We start from the raw sequence: 16,714 nt of genomic DNA on the forward strand, positions 1-16,714 counted from the left end.
GAAAATTTTACACAAAATTTTACACAAGTAAAGCAAATTTAAGAGTGCAATATGGTATGTACCATAATAAAAACATTCCAATGTACAATAGAGACACAATTTATACAGAGTCACAATGCCCCCTCACTGTCAAGATTTAAGAAAGGGGGTGAACTTTTATACCCGCAAAAGCAGACAGAGAACACTTTTACACAGGCAGTTCCAAAACATGGCCACTGACATATGCATAATGACATGGACACTGGATCACACTTTCTCCGGTAGTCGGTTACTGTCTGAGAAAGCAGAAATAGAACTTTCACAAAAACCCTACATAAAACAAAGAGTCTGTAATGCTATGTTTTGCGTGACATGATGAACAGTTGCATTATCAGTAAACAAACAGCATAATATATGCATCTATTTTCATGTACGTGACTGGTACCTGGTGACCATAAATAATATTTGCTTGGTTGGAACCATATATCACACTCCTCTTGCTCAATGGCTCCTCCTCGACATAGAATCTGCAATACAACAGGAACAAACACAGGACCAGATTCAGGATCACAGGACCTGATTCTTCTGATGCACTCCATGACAACAGAACCACCTCTGAATCAGGCTCACATGGTAGATGCACATATCAGTATAAAACTCACATCTAAGTTGCTTTACTGGGGGTGAGTGTGGTCCCTCTTGCCTAAAAGGACAATAAAGCAGCTCAGACGTGAGTCCTCTATTTTATACTGTTTGGTATCCATAGATGTCATGTGATAAAATGCAATCTAACATTTCCTATTCCTGGTGGAAATTTTCTGCACCTCTCCATACTGCAATGAATTTCGCTTTTGGCTTTAGATATAAAAGGACATCAGATGTATTTGCCTAAATAATAAAATCTTATGGTTTTCTAGTATAATAACAATGAAAAATACTTTAACAGTTCTATTTATGCAATATATTCTGGGTTCCAGTAACATAATGCAAAATTCTGCTACATGTTACTCAGTGAAAAGAAAGGTGCTTGCTGCTAACTAGTTTCATTCTGCAACTAGTGAATGTCACCATAGTAAATAAAACATAACTGAGAGTCTCTACAACCTGTCCCAGTAAGTGTAGAGGAGTCTGACAAGAACTGACTCCCTTGCTGTCTATCACATCTCTTGTCCCATGACTCCAACTAGAAGCTAAGTGCTTTAACAGTTTCATTAAACACAAGTAGATCTCCAGTATTTTCAGAAATGCCTTTTTCCCAAAAGCACATTATTAATACCACTAGCGAACAAGCCACCAAACAGAGGTTCTGTAACAAGACCACACTGTCCAGTCTGTTAGTGGTGTTCTTCAGTTATGTATTTCCTGATAATACAAAATAAACTCTGCAGAAAGTGACAGGAATTTTAGCCACAATGGTGACAACACAAAGTTCTGGTTCTGTGTCTTCTGGACAGCTGTTCTTCATACTTGTAGCTTAAAGCCTGCCTTAGAATGAAGCCACATGTCATCATCAGTGGTTTGAAGAGCATTTCCTGCAGAAAAAGTACAAGGCCTTAGTATATATACAGACACATTGTAAGCAGGTGAGGCTTACAATATCGACAGAGTCTAGATAGACAGTCAATAGGTAAACTTCAGATGGTCACGTGTTAACAGCTCGACAATCTAAAAAGGGCATCAGTTAAATGGCCGACATGGATTTAGGAATTTTGAAAGGGTCAAAAGGTTAACATGCAATTGGTTGACACAAAAAGGTTGACAGATGTTTTCTGTGTTATTTTAACCTTAACCCTACACCTAACCCTCCCAAGAGTGCCAAACCCTAACCCTCCCCCTGGTGTTTAACCCTAACCCTCCCCCTAGTGTTTAACCCTACCCCTCCTCCTAGTGCTTAACCCTAAACGTCCCCTTCCACAGCCTAACACTAACCCTCCACCAAATGCCTAACCCTAACCGTCCCAGCAACCTAACCCTCCCCCAAGTGCCTAACCTTAAGACTATCCCCCTAACCCCAAAAATCATGGAAAATCACCAAAAACATGCGTCATCCTTTTTTTGTGTCAACTATTCACATGTTGACCTTTTGACCCTGTCGACCTAAGTTGACTGAAGTCCACTTCAACCATTTAGCTGTCGACATTTTGAATGTCGACCATTTGATGTCAACCTATCGAGTGCTTATTTACAGTTTATCTTCCATCCGCACACCATTGTTACTCCACCATTGTTAAATACGCACTAACAGTCTTGCGTTCACTCACAGGGTCCTGTTATTCTTGTGCACACTTACATGGAAAGCCATAGTTTACTCCAATGTATACAACCTTGGTGGCCTTTCTATACACTTGCCACAACACTTGCAGCCTCAATTAGTCAATGCATCTGTATGCTAAGCTTAAGGTTGCTTAAACAGGTCAGACTCTAAATAGTCTTTGAGATAAGTAAAAAAATGGAGTTGCTTAAATGAGAAAGTCAGAATGCTAGTATAACAGAAGTTATAATTATGATGTATGCTGAGCCAAGTTACTGGCACCATTGTATCACACACCTATATGTCATTGTTCTACTGTATGGGAGGGGTGTCAGTATTCCGACTCATCGCAGTTCACATCCTCCTCAGTTACATTATGTTTAGCAGATTATCCCTTTACTCATCCAACATCTGTGGAATGCATAGAGCACAAATCCAGGTGTGGCTTTACTAATTATGAATTCCAATTCTGAAGTCTATATCATTCTCTGAGGACTACAATCTGACAGTCATGGCTAACTAACTTGTAATTAGATGCACCTTTGTTTGACTTGTACCACTTCTGGTATCTACTAAATTGTGATGATTCACAAAACAGCTGATCTGACAAATCTTTTAACCTGTGGGATATTTAAAAAGAGAGTACAACCAAAGACACTGTCCATTTTTGAGAATGATACATTTATTTTTACAGAATGGGGTAGGCATGTCCAGTCCTTTCCATCATGCCTACATTGCTGTGTAGAGATGTCAATGACTGCTTTTCAAACATTTTTTGAGCCATGAGCCAGCAGTACTGTAAAGTAGTCACCAATGGTGTTATTCTGCAATCCAAGCTGGCTATACGGTGGCTAAGTGTATGACTGGGTTTGCACACTGTGTGAATGTCTGAAATCTTCTGCCATGTGTGGATAAACTGTCTTTTTATTCAATAAAATACAGTATTCATTTGCATTAGAGATGTAAAATACCTGATAGCTTATGCACTTCTGAGATGTAATATTATAATTCTCCTGGGAAGACCAGTAAAGCTACTTATCAACATAAATTATTCTACAGGCTATAAACATACATCCTGTATGTTACTAAGCTAAGTAAAGTCTGATATAAATGTCCAGAATCTGTCCTTTACAGAAAGTACACATTGCTTTGGTGGGTGGTGTGTCTCTATCTTGCATTTTAGAAAATTCAGGAATGAGAATTTGTGTACTTGTTTCCTAGGTAACCGAAATCCTTTCTACAGACTGATAATGTCATACTGAGGTATTGCCAGTGGTGTCATAGCAACCATAGCTGATAATACTACATCATCATTTAAACCTACTTCTGATTCATTTAAAAAAAACTGTACAATAGTTCTATAAATGGCTAAAACAAAATAACATGAGAGATGGGAGAAAAATAAGAATTTACTCACCGGTAATTCTATTTCTCGTAGTCCGTAGTGGATGCTGGGAACTCCGTAAGGACCATGCGGAATAGCGGGCTCCGAAGGAGGCTGGGCACTCTAGAAAGATCTTAGACTACCTGGTGTGCACTGGCTCCTCCCACTATGACCCTCCTCCAAGCCTCAGTTACGTACTGTGCCCGGACGAGCGTACACAATAAGGAAGGATTTTGAATCCCGGGTAAGACTCATACCAGCCACACCAATCACACCGTACAACTCGTGATATGAAACACAGTTAACAGTATGAAACAATAGAGCCTCTCAACAGATGGCTCAACAATAACCCGATTTAGTTAACAATAACTATGTACAAGTATTGCAGATAAACCGCACTTGGGATGGGCGCCCAGCATCCACTACGGACTACGAGAAATAGAATTACCGGTGAGTAAATTCTTATTTTCTCTAACGTCCTAGTGGATGCTGGGAACTCCGTAAGGACCATGGGGATTATACCAAAGCTCCCAAACGGGCGGGAGAGTGCGGATGACTCTGCAGCACCGAATGAGAGAACTCCAGGTCCTCCTCAGCCAGGGTATCAAATTTGTAGAATTTTGCAAACGTGTTTGCCCCTGACCAAGTAGCTGCTCGGCAAAGTTGTAAAGCCGAGACCCCTCGGGCAGCCGCCCAAGATGAGCCCACCTTCCTTGTGGAATGGGCATTGACAGATTTTGGCTGTGGCAGGCCTGCCACAGTATGTGCAAGCTGAATTGTACTACAAATCCAACGAGCAATAGTCTGCTTAGAAGCAGGAGCACCCAGCTTGTTGGGTGCATACAGGATAAACAGCGAGTCAGATTTTCTGACTCCAGCCGTCCTGGAAACATATATTTTCAGGGCCCTGACAACGTCTAGCAACTTGGAGTCCTCCAAATCCTTAGTAGCCGCAGGCACCACAATAGGCTGGTTCAGGTGAAACGCTGACACCACCTTAGGGAGAAACTGGGGACGAGTCCTCAATTCTGCCCTATCCATATGGAAAATCAGATAAGGGCTTTTACATGATAAAGCCGCCAACTCTGACACTCGCCTGGCTGAAGCCAAGGCCAATAACATGACCACTTTCCACGTGAGATATTTCAGATCCACGGTTTTTAGTGGCTCAAACCAATGTGATTTTAAGAAACTCAACATCACGTTGAGATCCCAAGGTGCCACAGGAGGCACAAATGGGGGCTGAATATGCAGCACTCCTTTCACAAATGTCTGAACTTCAGGTACTGAAGCTAGTTCTTTTTGAAAGAAAATCGACAGAGCCGAGATCTGTACCTTAATGGAGCCCAGTTTTAGGCCCATATTCACTCCTGCTTGCAGGAAATGCAGAAATCGACCTAGTTGAAATTCCTCTGTTGGGGCCTTTTTGGCCTCGCACCATGCAACATATTTCCGCCATATGCGGTGATAATGCTTTGCCGTAACATCTTTCCTGGCTTTAATAAGCGTAGGAATGACTTCCTCCGGAATGCCCTTTTCCTTCAGGATCCGGCGTTCAACCGCCATGCCGTCAAACGCAGCCGCGGTAAGTCTTGGAACAGACAGGGGCCCTGCTGCACCAGGTCCTGTCTGAGCGGCAGAGACCACGGGTCCTCTGAGATCATCTCTTGAAGTTCCGGGTACCACGCTCTTCTCGGCCAATCCGGAACCACGAGAATTGTGTTTACTCCTCGCTTTCTTATTATTCTCAATACCTTTGGTATGAGAGGTAGAGGAGGGAACACATAAACTGACCGGTACACCCACGGTGTCACTAGAGCGTCCACAGCTATCGCCTGAGGGTCTCTTGACCTGGCGCAATACTTCTCTAGTTTTTTGTTTAGGCGGGACGCCATCATGTCCACCTGTGGACGACCCCATTGATTTACAATCATTTGGAAGACTTCTGGATGAAGTCCCCACTCTCCCGGGTGGAGGTCGTGCCTGCTGAGAAAGTCTGCTTCCCAGTTGTCCACTCCCGGGATGAACACTGCTTACAGTGCTAGTACATGATTCTCCGCCCATCGGAGAATTTTTGTGGCTTCTGCCATCGCCGTCCTGCTTCTTGTGCCGCCCTGTCGATTCACATGGGCGACTGCCGTGATGTTTTCTGACTGGATCAGCACCGGCTGGTGTAGGAGCAGGGATTTTGCTTGACTTAGGGCATTGTAAATGGCCCTTAGTTCCAGAATATTTATGTGAAGGGCAGTCTCCTGACTTGACCATAGTCCTTGGAAATTTCTTCCCTTTGTGACTGCCCCCCAGCCTCGTAGGCTGGCATCCGTGGTCACCAGGACCCAGTCCTGTATGCCGAATCTGCGGCCCTCCAGAAGATGAGCACTGTGCAGCCACCACAGAAGAGACACCCTGGTTCGTGGAGACAGGGTTATTAAACGATGCATCTGAAGATGCGATCCGGACCACTTGTCCAACAGGTCCCACTGAAAAATCCTGGCATGGAACCTGCCGAATGGAATTGCTTCGTAAGAAGCTACCATCTTTCCCAGGACCCGCGTGCAGTGATGCACCGATACCTGTTTTGGTTTTAGGAGGTCTCTGACTAGAGAAGACAACTCCCTGGCTTTCTCCTCCGGGAGAAACACTTTTTTCTGGGCCGTGTCCAGAATCATTCCCAGGAACATTAGACGTGTGGTGGGGACCAGCTGTGACTTTGGGATATTCAGAATCCAGCCGTGCTGACTCAGCACTTCCTGAGATAGTGCTACTCCCACTAACAACTGTTCCTTGGATCGTGCCTTTATTAGGAGATCGTCCAAGTATGGGATAATTAAAACTCCCTTTTTTCGAAGGAGTATCATCATTTCCGCCATAACCTTGGTAAATACCCTCGGTGCCGTGGAGAGTCCAAACGGCAGCGTCTGGAATTGGTAATGGCAGTCCTGTACCACAAATCTGAGGTACTCCTGGTGAGAATTGTAAATGGGGACATGCAGGTAAGCATCCTTGATGTCCAGGGATACCATGTAATCCCCCTCGTCCAGGCTTGCAATAACCGCCCTGAGCGATTCCATCTTGAACTTGAATTTTTTTATGTATGTGTTCAAGGATTTCAAATTTAAAATGGGTCTCACCGAACCGTCCGGTTTCGGCACCACAAATAGTGTGGAATAGTAACCCCGGCCTTGTTGAAGTAGGGGTACCTTGATTATCACCTGCTGGGAATACAGCTTGTGAATCGCTGCTAGCACCGCCTCCCTGTCTGAGGGAGCAATCGGCAAGGCGGATTTTAGGAAACGGCGGGGTGGAGTCGCCTCGAATTCCAGCCTGTATCCCTGAGATACTATTTGAAGGATCCAGGGATCCACCTGTGAGCGGGCCCACTGATCGCTGAAATTCCTGAGGCGGGCCCCCACCATACCTGGCTCCGCCTGTGAAGCCCCACCGTCATGCGGCGGACTTGGAAGAGGAAGCGGGGGAGGACTTTTGTTCCTGTGAACCTGCTGTTTGCTGCAGCCTTTTTTCCCTGCCTCTGCCTCTTGACAGAAAAGACCCTCCTTTTCCCCGCTTGTTTTTCTGGGACCGAAAGGACTGAACCTGATAAAATGGCGCCTTCTTAGGCTGTGAGGGGACATGGGGTAAAAATGCTGACTTCCCAGACGTTGCTGTGGAAACTAGGTCGGAGAGACCATCCCCAAATAATTCCTCCCCCTTATAAGGCAAGACTTCCATGTGCCTTTTGGAATCTGCATCTCCAGTCCACTGGCGAGTCCATAAGCATCTCCTAGCAGAGATAGATAATGCACTTATTTTAGATGCCAGCCGGCAGATTTCCCTCTGTGCATCTCTCATGTATAAGACTGAGTCTTTTATATGGTCAATTGTTAGCAGGATCGTGTCTCTGTCTAACGTGTCAATATTTTCTGACAGTTTATCTGACCACGCAGCGGCAGCACTGCACATCCATGCTGACGCAATAGCTGGTCTGAGTATAATGCCTGAGTGTGTATATACAGACTTCAGGATCGCCTCCTGCTTTCTATCAGCAGGTTCCTTAAGGGCGGCCGTATCCTGGGACGGTAGTGCCACCTTTTTAGACAAACGTGTGAGCGCTTTATCCACCCTCGGGGGTGTTTCCCAACGTAACCTATCCTCTGGCGGGAAAGGGAACGCCATTAGTAGCTTCTTAGGAATTACCAATTTCTTATCAGGGGAAGCCCACGCTTCTTCACACACTTCATTTAATTCATCTGACGGGGGAAAAACTACAGGTAGTTTTTTCTCCCCAAACATAATACCCTTTTTTGTGGTACCTGGATGTAAATCAGAAATATTTAACACCTCTTTCATTGCCTCAATCATGCAGTGAATGGCCTTAACGGGCATTAAATTTGACTCATCGTCGTCGACACTGGTGTCAGTATCCGTGTCGACATCTACTTGTGCCACCTGAGATAACGGGCGTTTCAGAGCCCCTGATGACTTTTGAGACACCTGGACAGGCACGAGCTGAAGACTCGGCTGTCCCACAGTCGGCATGTCGTCAAATTTTTTATGTAAGGAGTCTATACGTGCACTCATTTCCTGCCATAATACCATCCACTCCGGTGTCTGACCCCCAGGGGGTGACATCCCTGCTAAAGGCATCTGCTCCCCCTCCACATCATTATCCTCCTCAAACATGTCGACACAGCCGTACCGACACACTCCACACACACAGGGAATGCTCAAATAGAGGACAGGACCCACAAAAGCCCTTTGGGGGGACAGAGTAAGAGTATGCCAGCACACACCAGAGCGCTATATATATACAGGGACTAACTGAGTTATGTCCCTAATAGCTGCTTTTTATATAATATACTGTATACAGTGACAATTTTAATGCCCCCCCTCTCTTTTCCCTCTTACTGTACTGTAGAATTGCAGGGAAGAGCCAGGGAGCTTCCTTCCAGCCGAGTTGTGAGGGAAAAATGGCGCCAGTGTGCTGAGGAGATAGGCTCCGCCCCTTTTTCGCGGCCTATTCTCCCGCTTTTTATGGGATTCTGGCAGGGGTATTTACCTCATATATAGCCCCAGGGGCTATATATTGAGGTATTTTAGCCAGCCAAGGTGTTTTTATTGCTGCCTCAGGGCGCCCCCCCCCAGCGCCCTGCACCCTCAGTGACCGGAGTGTGAAGTGTGTATGAGGAGCAATGGCGCACAGCTGCAGTGCTGTGCGCTACCTTGGTGAAGACAGGATGTCTTCATGCCGCCGATTTTCCGGACCATCTTCTTGCTTCTGGCTCTGTAAGGGGGACGGCGGCGCGGCTCCGGGACCGAACATCAAGGCTGGGCCTGCGGTCGATCCCTCTGGAGCTAATGGTGTCCAGTAGCCTAAGAAGCCCAATCCGGCTGCAAGCAGGCGAGTTCGCTTCTTCTCCCCTTAGTCCCTCGCTGCAGTGAGCCTGTTGCCAGCAGGTCTCACTGAAAATAACAAATTCTAAGACTATAACTTTCTAAGAGCTCAGGAGAGCCCCTAGTGTGCATCCAACCTCGGCCGGGCACGAAATCTAACTGAGGCTTGGAGGAGGGTCATAGTGGGAGGAGCCAGTGCACACCAGGTAGTCTAAGATCTTTCTAGAGTGCCCAGCCTCCTTCGGAGCCCGCTATTCCCCATGGTCCTTACGGAGTTCCCAGCATCCACTAGGACGTTAGAGAAATAATGAATAACCTTATTAACAAACTGTTACCCACATTTTTGCAGTATCTTCATGCTTTATATAAGTATAATGTTTTTGCTATCCCTTAAATTTGTAATAAATTGTTTCCCCACCGAGACCAAGAAACATTGCAAGACACATAATAAAGTAATGATATTGTGGTGGAAATGTAGCAAGATGACATTTGCTCACCTAGATCACTGCCTCTTTTTAATCTTCTCCTGGCGAGTTTGATTTGATCCTGAAGAATTTGTACCCAGTGTCTCGGCCCAGGAACCTTTTCCACATTGTTAGCAGTGCAATACTTTTCTGTGAACACTAGTGAGAAGAAAATCACGGAGGCAACTCAAATAAAAGTACAATAGATTGCTGGAAAATAGTCTCTTGTGAGAGATGGCTGAGATGCACCATTTCTAGGAATAAGTGCATGTGTATAAAAACTGCAGTAATAATATCTGTGTAAAGCTCCTCAAATTGCTGCATATACAAAATGGCAATGGAGACCCCAATCTCTCTGCTGAGGAGATGTCTGTGCAACCCTATATGACCTGTTAATAGAAACGCCTATAGGCCAAGCAGAGTACAGCACGTGGATACTGACTGTGATGTGGACTACACAGAATAGATACACAAAGCACACTTGCTTCTCTCATCTTTCGGACAGTATCACTGGACAGAAATAGAAAAACAACTTGTCCTTTTGAATCATATGTAAAGAGGGGGATCCGGTCTTTAGGTCGACAGTAAGTAGGTCAGCCACTATTGGTCGACAGTAAGTAGGTGGACAGGGACTCTAGGTCGACATGACACAAGGTCGACATGAGTTTTTCAAAAATTTTTCATTTTTATAACTTTTTCATACTTTACGAACCACGTGTACTACAACTGGGAACGGCAACCTTGCCCGAAGTTCGCTCGCCATGCGAAGGCCCTCGGTGCACTAATTGGGGTTCCCGTCACTGTACGGAGAAAACGGCACCCAAAAAAGAAAAAAAACTCACGTCGACCTTTTCTCATGTCGACATAGTATATGTCGACCTAGAGTCCCTGTCGACCTGCTTACTGTCGACCAATAGTGGTCAACCTAGATACTGTCGACCTAAGTCTTATCTACCTAACATACCACACCCGTAAAGAGGACATATGCCCATTCTTTAGCAATACAAAGGCATAACAGCTGTCAGTAAGAGAAGAGAAGAGACATGAAAGGAGCTAAAACTGCACAATCATGAGCAAAATAAAAATGCAACCAGCGTTATCCCAAAGCGATACCTTAGGTGAAGCCTTCTTTTGAGGAGAATTTAAGAGTTGCATTAGTTGATAACCTAATCATTATAATTGGAGAAATAAGGGGCTTATTAAGAGAGGAGGAGGCCCGTATACAGTCTCCGTCTGGGGCTCCTCCTCTCTGGCCAGCATAGCAGTAGGCTCTGAGCACTAGGGTCATTAGGAGATCCTAGCGCTGTCCCAGAGTCTAGTGCGCATGCGCAGGTCTCTGGGAAAGTGGTGCGGCAGCCATTTTCCAGTGGCTTGTGCAGTGCTGCTACCGTGAAACCATGGAAGGGTAAGTATTGAAAAAATGGGTTCAGGGTGTGTGGTGTGGGCCCCCCACACCACACAGCACAAAATGCAAACAGGGGAGCCACACCAACAGTCTGTGATTCCCGAACAGCAATGTCATACAGTGTTTGGGGTGCAGTTGATGTGGCTCCCCTATTTGAATTGTGGACTGCTCTGCAACTACCACTGGAGCGGAGATGTTTATCTCCATCTCCAGAGAACATAAATATCACATTTTCCAGCTTTTATGAGATACTTTTTTTTATTAAAGATCCCCAAGAGCACCAACCAAACACCTCCTAACTGTCATATTCAAATACAGCCTGTAACACGAAAGTTAGGAGCTGATTGATTTGTACTTTATCTCCAGGGCCAGGACTCCCCATTTGGCACTTCTGTCAAATGCCAGAAGGGCCGATGGCCTGATGTGTCGATCTGGCTACACAAAGAGCAGGGCTGGACGAACAGTGTAGTCTCCCAGAACTCTGCTCGGCCGCCCAGCATACTGATAGATGGGGGCATGCTGCGAGGCCAGGCCCCCCTGACTCGCAGTACACCTCCAAGAGCAATAGATGCGTCCCCTTCAGCCGTGGCCATACCCCCTTTATCATGCGTGATATGCTAGGGCTGCTTCATGGCCCCATTCAGTCCCTGTTCATCTCTCTCCACTTTACCTTTCTCCAACCCTTAGTACATACACCCCATAATCATTATCATTGGCACTTACACCTACCCTATGCTAGGTGCAGGAGAACCATTTGAATTTGTCATCTATAATGCATAGACGTGACTAGGGAGGCCAATCCCGGGATCGGCGGGATCCCGGGATTTGGGCCCAAAAATGCCGGGATTTGAATCCCGGGATTGGAGCATCCAATCCCAGGATTCACGGGATTGCACTGCGCATGTGCGGGAGGGAGTGTGTGTAAGTAATACTACTTACATTTAGGCGGGCGGCAGCCACAGACGAACGCTGAACGCGGCGACACTTCAAATGTGGCGCCGGCCGCCAGCCAATCAGAGCTGGCGGACCGGCAGCCAATCAGGAGCGACTGCTGCGGCCGCTTCACTGATTGGCTGCTGGTCCGCCTGCTCTGGTTGGCTGGTGGCCGGCGCTTCATTTGAAATGCCGCTGCGTTCAGTGTGTCCATGGCTGGCGCCCACCTAATAGTAAGTGTTATTACTTACACCCAGCCTCCCTCCCGCGCCGCTACCAACCCTCCCCGCTACCTACTGTACACCCTCCCGCCCAGCTACCTACACCCTCCCGCCCAGCTACCTACAACCTCCGCACCGCTAACTACACCCTCCCGCCCAGCTACCTACACCCTCCCGCCCAGCTACATACAACCTCCGCACCGCTAACTACACCCTCCCGCCCAGCTACCTACACCCTCCGCACCGCTAACTACACCCTCCCGCCCAGCTACCTACACCCTCCGACCGCTACCTACACCCTCCCGCCCAGCTCCCTACACCCTCCTGCACTGCTACCTACATCCTCCCTCCCTTCCCCGCCGCTACCTACACCCTCCCGCACCGCTACCTACCCTCCAGCGCTGCTCCCTACACCCTTCTTTACTGATCCCTACTGCAATTCCGGGATCCCGGGAATCCCGGGATTGATCGTTTTTCAATCCCGAATCCCGGGATTGAAAAAACGGCCCGGGATTGGCCTCCCTACACGTGACTCAGAATAGTGAGTGACATTGGCTAAACCCCGGAACATCCACAAGACAGTTCTCTTGCATGAATTCACATCGTTGCATCCCAGTTACCACATAGAAACTCTCTTGTAGCCTTTGCTGAGAACTGGCTGCCATCTATGCGAGTCTGAATCCTGAATAATGTACACTGGCAAAGAAGTATATGCCACCCATTACACAACACACAAAAATCGCTACATGTGAAAAGGCTGAATTGTTTTTGTTCCAATACTGTGTACCCAAACTCATTTTCAATGTTAGTAAAGCTCCCCTGCCATTTACTGAACATACACAGGGGGGCTCATATACAATATCACAAAATTAAAATATAAAATGATTAAACAAAATAATTGTAAAATAAATCAGAGGACTTTATTTTAATTCCACAACAGATGCAATTTAAATAAGTGTATGAGTCCTTCTTTGCACTTTGACCCGCATGGTATGGATACAGAAGTGCACTTAACTTTGATCTAGCTTTGTAATGTTTTCTATATACCTAACAATGGTCAGGGAGCTTTTCCTTGCTGCACACCCTATGGCACTAGATAAGTGTACTTACTCATACATACAAAGCATGGTACATATTATATTACTTAGGTGACGTGACAGTTATTATAAATAAGGTGTACCTTTTATTGCTCCTACAATATTTTGATCTAATCCTTGCCGGTTGTCGTTGAGCCCTCGCTTCCGCTTTCCATTGGGTAGTGATGTTGCCAAAGTTTTATCATCAAAAAAAGCACACACCAGTTTCCTAAAGAGCAGGCTTCCTGACCTCTTATAATTTGACAGTATGGAGTCCAGCTGGGATTTCGGCATGAAGACATCAAATCCTTCCGCCAACTGCACATTTGGCTACCAAAGCAACACAAACATTGACATCAAAATGGCATCATGCCAGGAAGTCATTGCATCGTTTATCTTCGATCCTGCATTTACATATTGTCACCGGGTAGATTTATCTTTGCCTGGCTAAAGAGTTTTCCCTCTCTGAATCACCTCCATCCATATATTTTGCATGTCATGAAAAATCAAGTGTAATAATTAGCACAACTTATTTTAGCAAATATGTATTCATTGCTTTAGGCAATTATTTCTTACACAAGGTTTTCATGGACAGCTTAATAAAAGTAACATCCATAGGAATTACACTACAAGATGAATGACCAAAAAATATCATAATGTTACATTGCCAAATACTAATTATTTTAGACATAAAGTGCAATGATTACTATTATTAATCTTTGTTATGATCCATGGCAGTTGACAATGTATAAAACACGGGAGTCTGTCATTATTATAAATATATTTCCAGTTGCAAAATAGGAACTGTCAATCATTACATAGTAAGGAAGCATCTCGCCCATCGTCAGGGATAAAGGTAAAGATCCTTGTAGCCAATGAATGGAGCAACAGTGCTAGATCAGCTGCTGTCCTGTTTATATACAGTATGTTTCCTGATAAATGTATCTGCAAGCAACAGTCAAATGTTTTCTTACCAAAAAGGTTGTTTAAAAAGTAATTCTTGAGAAAATCCTCTTTGGAGACCAGGAAAGTGTTGACAGAAAAAAGTAGCTTGCTTAAATCAATAGCATTTACTCCCACTACCATATGAGAGTAAGAGGACTAAACAATGAATAATTATTTTTTATACAGATGTGATTGCACAGTCTTTAGGTCACATCACTTAGAATGAGGAATGAGGTATGGCTCCAGACAGGCCTTCACTGGCCAAGTTAGCAGTTCACGTCAGGGCTACCTGGACCTTTACAACATGTTCAAAAGGGGTTGCATGCCTAAGTGGATCTATATGCCAGCCTCTCAATTTGACAACATCTGTACAGAAGTGCACTGAAAAGAAGGGAGCATTTAAAGTCATAGAGAACAGCCTCTGATTGGTTACTACCTGTTCATAACCAATAAGCTGCTGCCCTACCTGCCACTGAATACTTCTACAGTACATCTTCAAAGGCTATCATACCGATACCAGTGTGTGGTACCTAATGATGCTAAGGTGTATAACCCTTTATTGCCCATAGAAATCAACAGAGTAATAGTTAATGTGTGACATAAACTGGATTGAGAGGTCGGCCCAGCTTAACCTAATCTTACGTGGAAGTAGGCAAAAAAACCCTGATCAAATTAGATATTTAGTACCGGTACCAGTCCTTTAACTAGATGGTGTGACAAAATAAAAAACAGTTTCACAGTGTCACTGGGAGGAAAATATAATAATTCTATAAGGCTAATGAAGACAATGGCCAAAATTTATAAAAAAATCGAGTTTGTCCGATTTGTGTTTTTTTTTTCTAAGTCCCAACACGGGAATTCACTAAGCACAAATCTCGGCAGTGTTTGGACTATTCATAATGGTTTGAATGACAAAGTTCAAAAATACGAATAAATAGACCATCGGTCAAACGCGGCTGTTATTTCCTACAACACGGGTATTCACTATTCATTCGTATTTGGGTGTTAGTCTCTGAGTGCTCAAGTGCGGGTGTATTTTTTTGCGAATCGTTAAAAAAAGCAGCAAAAAAATAGACCTGCTTTTTCCAGTCGAGTTTGGATAACCATGCACGGATCAGTGAGATCTGTGCATGGTTATCTATGGGAAAGGGTCTGTTTAGTGTAAAAACTGGTAAAAATTTGCGTGGGGTCCCCCCTCCTAAGCATAACCAGCCTCGGGCTCTTTGAGCCGGTCCTGGTTGCAAAAATATGGGGAAAAAATTGACAGGGGTTCCCCCATATTTTAACAACCAGCACCGGGCTCTGCGCCTGGTCCTGGTGCCAAACATACGGGGGACAAAAAGCGTAGGGGTCCCCCGTATTTTTGGAACCAGCACCCGGCTCCACTAGTCAGAGAGATAATGCCACAGCCGGGGGGACACTTTAATATAGGTCCCTGCGGCCCTGGCATTAAATCACTAACTAGTCACCCCTGGCCGGGGTACCCTGGAGGAGTGGGAACCCCTTAAATCAAGGGGTCCCCCCCCTCCAGCCACCCAAGGGCCAGGGGTGAAGCCCGAGGCTGTCCCCCCCATCCAAGGGCTGCAGATGGGGGGCTGATAGCCTTGTGAAAAAAATAGAATATTGTTTTTTGTAGCAGTACTACAAGTCCCAGCAAGCCTCCCCCGCAAGCTGGTACTTGGAGAACCACAAGTACCAGCATGCGGTGGAAAAACGGGCCCGCTGGTACCTGTAGTACTACTACAAAAAAAATACCCAAATAAAAACAGAACTCACACACCTTGAAAGTACAACTTTATTACATACATGCACACCTACATTCACACACACTTACCTATGTTCACACGAGAGTCGGTCCACTTCTCCAAGTAGAATCCATGGGTTACCTGAAAATAAAATTATACTCACAAAAATCCAGTGTAGATCGGTCCTCTTCTGAGCTTGTAATCCACGTACTTGGCAAAAAAACAAACCGGATACCCGACCAACCGCTGACCGCAAAGTTCCCACCATTGGATACAATGGAGCGCATAGGCGCAACATTGTATCTCTGCCGTGCGCAGCCTGACTGACAGCTCAGGAGCGCACAGGCAATCAGGAGAGTGCCACGATGTGGCGCTCCCTGATTGGCTGAAGGGACTCTCTGTGACAGGAGTCACGGGGGGTCCAGGCAGTCGGGGAAAGGGGTCCCATGTGTAAACATGGGACCCCTTTCAGTGCGTAGTCGGGTTTCCGGTTTGTTTTTTTGCCAAGTACATGGATTACAAGCTCAGAAGAGGACCGATCTACACTGGATTTTTGTGAGTATAATTTTATTTTCAGGTAACCCATGGATTTTACTTGGAGAAGTGGAACAACCCTCGTGTGAACATAGGTAAGTATGTGTGAATGTAGGTGTGCAAGTATGTAATAAAGTTGTACTTTCAAGGTGTGTGAGTTCTGTTTTTATTTGGGTATTTTTTTTGTAGTAGTACTACAGGTACCAGCGGGCCCGTTTTTCCACCGCATGCTGGTACTTGTGGTTCTCCAAGTACCAGCTTGCGGGGGAGGCTTGCTGGGACTTGTAGTACTGCTACAAAAAACAATATTCTATTTTTTTTACAAGGCTATCAGCCTCCCATCCGCAGCCCTTGGATGGGGGGGACAGCCTCGGGCTTCACCCCTG

General features: G+C 45.5%; 1 protein-coding gene across 4 annotated transcripts in view; it reads right to left on the bottom strand.

Moving 5' to 3' along the window:
• Nucleotides 1–1,320: 1,320 nt before the first annotated feature.
• The window catches only part of BEND7 (BEN domain containing 7), a 218,343-nt gene continuing 202,949 nt past the window's right edge, over nt 1,321–16,714 (bottom strand). For all 4 annotated transcript variants that reach the window (XM_063926897.1, XM_063926899.1, XM_063926900.1 and 1 more), the window contains 3 exons: nt 13,209–13,434; nt 9,503–9,628; nt 1,321–1,511 (listed from right to left, as the gene is read on the bottom strand). In XM_063926897.1, the coding sequence (XP_063782967.1) occupies nt 1,441–1,511; nt 9,503–9,628; nt 13,209–13,434 (423 nt within the window). In that variant the 3' untranslated portion in view covers nt 1,321–1,440. The remainder of the gene's footprint in view (nt 1,512–9,502; nt 9,629–13,208; nt 13,435–16,714) is intronic.

Source organism: Pseudophryne corroboree, chromosome 6 (assembly GCF_028390025.1).
Source record: "Pseudophryne corroboree isolate aPseCor3 chromosome 6, aPseCor3.hap2, whole genome shotgun sequence".
NCBI classification, from domain to species: Eukaryota; Metazoa; Chordata; class Amphibia; order Anura; family Myobatrachidae; genus Pseudophryne; species Pseudophryne corroboree.